Genomic DNA, 8552 nt, shown 5'->3' with positions numbered 1-8552 from the left:
TAGTCCCATGTTTAAAAAATGCACATCTGCAATGTCCAAGCAAGTCAGCAATGCCTCCTTGCAGCAGCAGTGCAAGTGTAATGGACTACATTTCTGTTAATCACAATTTTACTCCCTTCTTCATCCCAAAAACAGATTTTTGTTGTGTTTGTTGTCTATATATGTTATCTATGCATAAGTACCAAGTCCAAAACACAACATATAACATCAGCACATAGTTTGCTTTTTAGTCTTATTCGACACTAGAAGATTTACAATCACAACTTTTTAAGCATGACCTACATGAAAAAGTTATTTTTCAACTGAAAACATAAAGACAACTCTCACTCAAAAGAGTTACAGCACTTTCTTAAAAATATACCAGAAAGTAAGACAAGCCGATTAAATAAAAAGTTTATTGCTGTCTTATGGTGAAAGGATGCAATCCAGTAAGGCGTTCACAACAGCTGACCATGATATAATACAATTCAATTAGAGGCACAGACATGAGTCACCATTCCTAAATTAATATGATCCATACAAAATCACTTTGGTGAGGACATTCTGAATACTTTATACATAATGGCACCCATATGTCTTCAAGCACTTGCAGAGCCGCCCCACATACAAATGTAGTCAATAAATTTTACAACTCCATGGGAGTTACACATTAAGCTGCCATAAAAGCAGTAGGGTACACATTAATTTACAATAATTACAAATTTATTCTGTCCTTTGAGTTTCCTGTTTGTCTTGCTCTCTCCCCTTGAGAGGAATGCCAGGCATCTCTGGATAGTAGAAGGAAAATAACTGTCATTGCTTCTTGAAACTTTTCAGTATTGGATAAATGTTATCAAAAGCTTCATATATTTCTTGTCGTATCTTTGCACCTGAAAAATGGATGAACATTATTTTAAGTCTGTTAAATGTCAAATTAACTAACGTGTATTTCATAAGACAATGATATGGATGTATAAGCAAGCATTGTAGCTGACCATACAATACAAACTTAGTGTCCTGATTAGTCACAAGAAGTTAAGAAAATGAAACATGTCTTTTAATACTAGTGAAATAGAGAATAAACTTAAAAAGAGTCACAAACAGCGGAGGGCGCGGGGGCGGGATGGGGGGGTTGGCACAGTACAAACTATGAGTGAGGGTAGCAAGAAAATAACAAAAACAATCAGGTGGGCACCTTTGTTGCAATATACATAACAACAAACTAGTACCGATGTTAAAATATGCATCAGAAACTGAGAAAGTTAAACAGACCATCAAGATCGCCATGGAATGAAGATTCATCATAACTATAATGGTATTCTGATTTACATTCGCCAAAGCCAATACAGATCTATGTGAGGATTTCGAGATCAAATCTGTCAAAGATAAGTACAGTGAAGACATTCTAAAAACCAAAAAAATGGTAAAACACACATTAAAAGGATCTAGAATGAAGGTAGAACAAAAAAAAGGGAGTATGAATACAAATTGTTGCTGCCTTGTTCTGGTCATTGTGTAAGAAAGAAGTAAAGAAAATAAAACTGTGATTTTGGGGGTCTTGGATTAAATTAGAGAATACAAACAATAAATCGAGATTTGAGCAGTGATTAAGTACTTCGTAAAGAAAGGTATGAAAGCAAAGGACAGACATGCTAATTTCCAGAATACAATGTGGACTCTGCTCCTTCACATCTTCATATTCAACTGTTGGAAGTGGACAAATGAATTTAAATTTGGTTGGAAGAGCTTAGATGATGATCCGTGCAGTGGTCAGCTGAGATGTGTCACTACTCCAGAAATCGATGCAAAAGTCCGCAAAATGTTCAAGGAGAATCTGTAGTGCCTTGAGAATTTCCGAGCAAATTCTAGAGACCCTCGGCTTTCCACAGTCTCGAACACCCTATATTTTAAGTACGAGAATGAGAGACGGAAATGTATCTACTGCGCCACAGTTTATGTGTGTGCAGGACAGATGTGTGTTACGAGAAAACTCAAGTTGTTGTCGTCTATCGGTGCTGGGAAGTGGTGGCCACATACGCACACGCATTGGAAGCCGTATGTGCAGTACAAGGAGTAATCAAGGGTTACTCTTAGGCAGTGGAATAGTAGTGACTGTTGGGAACAAATGAAATAAGTTTTATCTACAGACTCATATATACTCTGTTGTTTGACTTGCTAGGAGGAAGAACTGTTTTGAGAAGGGATATTAAAACCAAAATAGACTGTAAGTACTAATGTTTTACAGACGTGGTTGATTTATGAGACTTGAAAGTGCATGTGAAACTTGTGTAGTTATTTTATTGTGGAGAAGAAAATATAATGAAGTTTACGCGAAAGTATTCTGAGAGTAAGAAATCTTTCAAAATAAGAGAAGTAGTTCAGTATCATTTCCCTAACCAGCATGAAATCTTCGGAGAAGAAGCATTGTGAAGATCGATGCAGCCGTCTGTCCTGAGAAGAAGATCGGCTGCACATGATACGTAAACCACCCATGAGAGACGTGAAAGGCTCGCACCCCACTACCACACAGTCTCCAGTCATCAGGAAAACGCTAGAATGTTGCGACCGTGACCGGACGCGAAGAAAGCAAGAATTTTACGACAGATATAGAGATAAGAAGATACTGAGTTGCCGTAGCAACTGGGAGTATCAAGTCAAGAAAACTGTTATGCAGAATTGGTTTCTGCCTAAAAGGAAAAGAGGGTGAAAAAGTTAATAAGCACCAAACAAAGGAAGAGACAGAGAATAGTTCGACTAAGATGACTTGGTGTGGGGAGGTAAGCTGTCCTCACACACACATCGACCCAGCCAATGCTGATGCAGTATCCTGCCAATGACGCCGACGCAGTTACCTTCCGCCATTGCTGACTGAAATGGCTGCCATTTGCCATTGCTGACTTCGCGTCTGCTCGCCAACGTCGATGCCGTAAGCAACGTCCGACGCTGCGGCACCTATGCTATTCACCAGTGCCGATTCTACACCTACTCACTGACGCAGCCAAAAACTTTGTGCCGGGTGAGTGAAAAAACAATAATTTTTTGGTAGAGTAGATGGGATGATTGCATGATAAACTATTATTATAGTTATTGTGTTCAGTGGTGAATTTTCTTTAGATGGTCACTAGGTCCAAGTTCCATAAAATTACGCATCAAGAATAGTAACAAACTTCAGAGCCAGCCATGGCAATGACTGTAACAAAGGAAATGCCAGACTGGACTGAGGTATCAAATTTAATTAAAGCACTAGCCTTAAATTAGACAACTTGAGACAAGAACTAAATATTAGATTAGAAGAACAGAGAGCAGATTCAGTTACTTTAAGACAAGAACTAAATGCTCAAAATGCTTTGTTAAGACAGGAACTGAGTGTTTCCTTAAGAAAGGAATTGAATGAAACTTTAAGTGCACCAAGTCTTAAGTTAGACTCAGTAAATACACAAATGAACATCAAATTAGATGATCAGAGTGAGGTTTTAAATAGCCAAAGTGAAATCTTAAACAGTCATGCAACAAATATAAGTTTGCTAAAGACTGAATTTGACACTCTGAATAATAAAGTCGAAAATCTGAAATTAGATTTAAAGAGTGAACTAACCTGTTCTTTAAATACTCGCGTTACTCAGATATTTACTGAATTTAACCAGAGACAGGATGTGCAATTTCGGGATGTAACTAAAAAATTAATATTTGACTCTGAAGACAAACATAATAATGCAGAATCTGAATTTAGTGAAAAATTGGAATCTTTTGAAAATGTATGTAATGTTAAATTTAATTCTGTAAGACAGGAAATGAATATCTTTAAAGAGAGCACAGACCGACCTAAGGAATTAATATCGATTATACAATCGAAAATTCCAGGTGTTAGCATGCGAGCTGTTACTACACGAGATGTCAGTTCACTAGTAAACAATGTAAAGCGAAGCTTTAAAGAAAAATTAGCCAACTTTGACATTGTAAATGTAAGTAATCTGGCAGAACCTTTTGGGGTAATTATAGATTGAGAAACTACCGAGAGTATAGTCTCCTGAAACATTGCAACTGTTGCTTTTCCCAAACCTAATGATGCTAGCAAGGTTATAGACGAAGAATTCAAACTTGTCTATGAGAAAGTAGAAAATAAGATAACTTTACCTTCTGTTGGATTACATGGTAAAGTGGTGATTGTTTGTTGTGAGGAGACTGTCACACAAAATTTAACGAGAAGTAATGGTCCCTAAGTAATCGAGTGACGTTAATGTCAGATCCATGGGATCCGGGTGGAGTCATATCTGTTCCCCAGGGACGTTAACATTCTGAGTTAACGGGCGGAGTGACGACCATCGGTTCCTGAGTTGTTTTCGGTGTTACTTCCACATTAGCTTTCCTACGCAAAATTCCCTTCAAATCTTCAACTATTCTGTATTATATTAATAACCTCTTAAATTACTCTATCATGTTACCATTTAAGTGACTGAATATGACTACAAGATTGCAACTAATTAAAGAGAATCACGAACAAACAGTAATCTCTAAACATAAAATGGAATGAACAGAATAATATGATGGTACTATGTAAACAGAGTGACTTTAAGACAGAATGAATAGAATAGATTATTATATTTAAGAATAATATAGTATGAGGTGACTAATGAAATATCTATCTTATCTTACTTCCCCCCATGAACCATGGACCTTGCCGTTGGTGGGGAGGCTTGCGTGCCTCAGCGATACAGATGGCCGTACCGTAGGTGCAACCACAACGGAGGGGTATCTGTTGAGAGGCCAGACAAACGTGTGGTTCCTGAAGAGGGGCAGCAGCCTTTTCAGTAGTTGCAGGGGCAACAGTCTGGATGATTGACTGATCTGGCCTTGCAATATTAACCAAAACGGCCTTGCTGTAATGGTACTGCGAACGGCTGAAAGCAAGGGGAAACTACAGCCGTAATTTTTCCCGAGGACATGCAGCTTTACTGTATGATTAAATGATGATGGCATCCTCTTGGGTAAAATATTCCGGAGGTAAAATAGTCCCCCATTCGGATCTCCGGGCGGGGACTACTCAGGAGGATGTCGTTATCAGGAGAAAGAAAACTGGCGTTCTACGGATCGGAGCGTGGAATGTCAGATCCCTTAATCGGGCAGGTAGGTTAGAAAATTTAAAAAGGGAAATGGATAGGTTAAAGTTAGATATAGTGGGAATTAGTGAAGTTCGGTGGCAGGAGGAACAAGACTTCTGGTCAGGTGACTACAGGGTTATAAACACAAAATCAAATAGGGGTAATGCAGGAGTAGGTTTAATAATGAATAGGAAAATAGGAATGCGGGTAAGCTACTACAAACAGCATAGTGAACGCATTATTGTGGCCAAGATAGATACGAAGCCCACACCTACTACAGTAGTACAAGTTTATATGCCAACTAGCTCTGCAGATGATGAAGAAATTGAAGAAATGTACGATGAAATAAAAGAAATTATTCAGATAGTGAAGGGAGACGAAAATTTAATAGTAATGGGTGACTGGAATTCGAGTGTAGGAAAAGGGAGAGAAGGAAACATAGTAGGTGAATATGGATTGGGGCTAAGAAATGAAAGAGGAAGCCGCCTAGTAGAATTTTGCACGGAGCACAACTTAATCATAGCTAACACTTGGTTTAAGAATCATGAAAGAAGGTTGTATACGTGGAAGAACCCTGGAGATACTAAAAGGTATCAGATAGATTATATAATGGTAAGACAGAGATTTAGGAACCAGGTTTTAAGTTGTAAGACATTTCCAGGGGCAGATGTGGACTCTGACCACAATCTATTGGTTATGACCTGTAGATTAAAACTGAAGAAACTGCAAAAATGTGGGAAATTAAGGAGATGGGACCTGGATAAACTGAAAGAACCAGAGGTTGTACAGAGTTTCAGAGAGAGCATAAGGGAACAATTGACAGGAATAGGGGAAAGAAGTACAGTAGAAGAAGAATGGGTAGCTCTGAGGGATGTAGTAGTGAAGGCAGCAGAGGATAAAGTAGGTACAAAGACGAGGGCTGCTAAAAATCCTTGGGTAACAGAAGAAATATTGAATTTAATTGATGAAAGGAGAAAATATAAAAATGCAGTAAATGAAGCAGTCAAAAAGGAATACAAACGTCTGAAAAATGAGATCGACAGGAAGTGCAAAATGGCTAAACAGGGATGGCTAGAGGACAAATGTAAGGATGTAGAAGCTTATCTCACTAGGGGTAAGATAGATACTGCCTACAGGAAAATTAAAGAGACCTTTGGAGAGAAGAGAACCACGTGTATGAATATCAAGAGCTCAGATGGCAGCCCAGTTCTAAGCAAAGAAGGGAAGGCAGAAAGGTGGAAGGAGTATATAGAAGGTTTATACAAGGGCGATGTACTTGAGGACAATATTATGGAAATAGAAGAGGATGTAGATGAAGACGAAATGGGAGTTACGATACTGCGTGAAGAGTTTGACAGAGCACTGAAAGACCTGAGTCGAAACAAGGCCCCCGGAGTAGACAACATTCCATTAGAACTACTGACGGCCTTGGGAGAGCCAGTCATGACAAAACTCTACCAGCTGGTGAGCAAGATGTATCAGACAGGCGAAATACCCTCAGACTTCAAGAAGAATATAATAATTCCAATCCCAAAGAAAGCAGGTGCTGACAGATGTGAAAATTACCGAACTATCAGTTTAATAAGCCACGGCTGCAAAATACTAACGCGAATTCTTTACAGACGAATGGAAAAACTGGTAGATGCAGACCTCGGGGAGGATCAGTTTGGATTCCGTCGAAATGTTGGAACACGTGAGGCAATACTGACCTTACGACTTATCTTAGAAGAAAGATTAAGAAAAGGCAAACCTACGTTTCTAGCATTTGTAGACTTAGAGAAAGCTTTTGACAATGTTGACTGGAATACTCTTTTTCAAATTCTAAAGGTGGCAGGGGTAAAATACAGGGAGCGAAAGGCTATTTATAATTTGTACAGAAACCAGATGGCAGTAATAAGAGTCGAGGGGCATGAAAGGGAAGCAGTGGTTGGGAAAGGAGTGAGACAGGGTTGTAGCCTCTCCCCGATGTTATTCAATCTGTATATTGAGCAAGCAGTAAAGGAAACAAAAGAAAAATTTGGAGTAGGTATTAAAATTCATGGAGACGAAGTAAAAACTTTGAGGTTCGCCGATGACATTGTAATTCTGTCAGAGACGGCAAAGGACTTGGAAGAGCAGTTGAACGGAATGGACAGTGTCTTGAAAGGAGGATATAAGATGAACATTAACAAAAGCAAAACGAGGATAATGGAATGTAGTCAAATTAAATCGGGTGATGCTGAGGAAATTAGATTAGGAAATGAGACACTTAAAGTAGTAAAGGAGTTTTGCTATTTAGGAAGTAAAATAACTGATGATGGTCGAAGTAGAGAGGATATAAAATGTAGACTGGCAATGGCAAGGAAAGCGTTTCTGAAGAAGAGGAATTTGTTAACATCGAATATAGATTTATGTATCAGGAAGTCGTTTCTGAAAGTATTTGTTTGGAGTGTAGCCATGTATGGAAGTGAAACATGGACGATAACTAGTTTGGACAAGAAGAGAATAGAAGCTTTCGAAATGTGGTGCTACAGAAGAATACTGAAGATAAGGTGGATAGATCACGTAACTAATGAGGAGGTATTGAATAGGATTGGGGAGAAGAGAAGTTTGTGGCACAACTTGACTAGAAGAAGGGATCGGTTGGTAGGACATGTTTTGAGGCATCAAGGGATCACAAATTTAGCATTGGAGGGCAGCGTGGAGGGTAAAAATCGTAGAGGGAGACCGAGAGATGAGTACACTAAGCAGATTCAGAAGGATGTAGGTTGCAGTAGGTACTGGGAGATGAAGCAGCTTGCGCAGGATAGAGTAGCATGGAGAGCTGCATCAAACCAGTCTCAGGACTGAAGACAACAACAACAACAATCTTATCTTAGTGTATAATGTTCTATTTTTATAGAACATTTACACATTTTATGAGATGTAATACAGAGGGCAGGGTTTATATTGACTCTGAAAGGGGTGGGTAGTGTAGGTACAAACATGACTAACACTACACATACACGCCACACCTTTCACATAAGCCTCGCAGTCAAGTGTGACCGATTCTTCACCATTTGCCATTCCATAGGGTTTGGTATGATCTTTCTTCAGGGGCTTCAAAGGTGAAGGTGAGAATGTCCGTTCTGCAGGAGACATTTAACATCGTACCTCCTCCGGCTTCTCACTCAAGTACCGGCAAAGTGGGGATCCTGGGGAATGGGGGTGGGAAGGTTGTCCTGTCTTTGGGGTTATCTTCTTTCACTTCTTCAATCTTAGCAACCATTTCTATTTTTCCTTTCTTACTTCTCTAATGAGTAACAGTCTATCTTTCCCTCTTTCCATATGCATACACTTCTATCATGGAAGTCCTTACTTTCTGTGGTTTCCTATAACCTTCAACTTATGTTACATAAGGAGGCTGAAGAATCAGGCTACACAAATACACTCCCACACACATCCAATCAAAGACAGAAGCACAAACAATAAATAAGAATACAGGGCAATAGCTTG

The 8552-nt window shown here is 39.1% G+C and overlaps 1 protein-coding gene across 1 annotated transcript in view; it reads right to left on the bottom strand.

The window, feature by feature from the left end:
• Positions 1-202: 202 nt before the first annotated feature.
• LOC126278415 (TATA-box-binding protein) overlaps positions 203-8552 on the bottom strand; it is a 55551-nt gene continuing 47201 nt past the window's right edge. The window contains exon 6 of the mRNA XM_049978523.1: positions 203-869. Within this exon, the coding sequence (XP_049834480.1) occupies positions 793-869 (77 nt within the window). The 3' untranslated portion in view covers positions 203-792. The remainder of the gene's footprint in view (positions 870-8552) is intronic.

This window comes from Schistocerca gregaria, chromosome 6, assembly GCF_023897955.1.
Source record: "Schistocerca gregaria isolate iqSchGreg1 chromosome 6, iqSchGreg1.2, whole genome shotgun sequence".
Lineage (NCBI taxonomy): Eukaryota > Metazoa > Arthropoda > Insecta > Orthoptera > Acrididae > Schistocerca > Schistocerca gregaria.
This window is presented reverse-complemented; position numbering and strand designations above follow the sequence as displayed.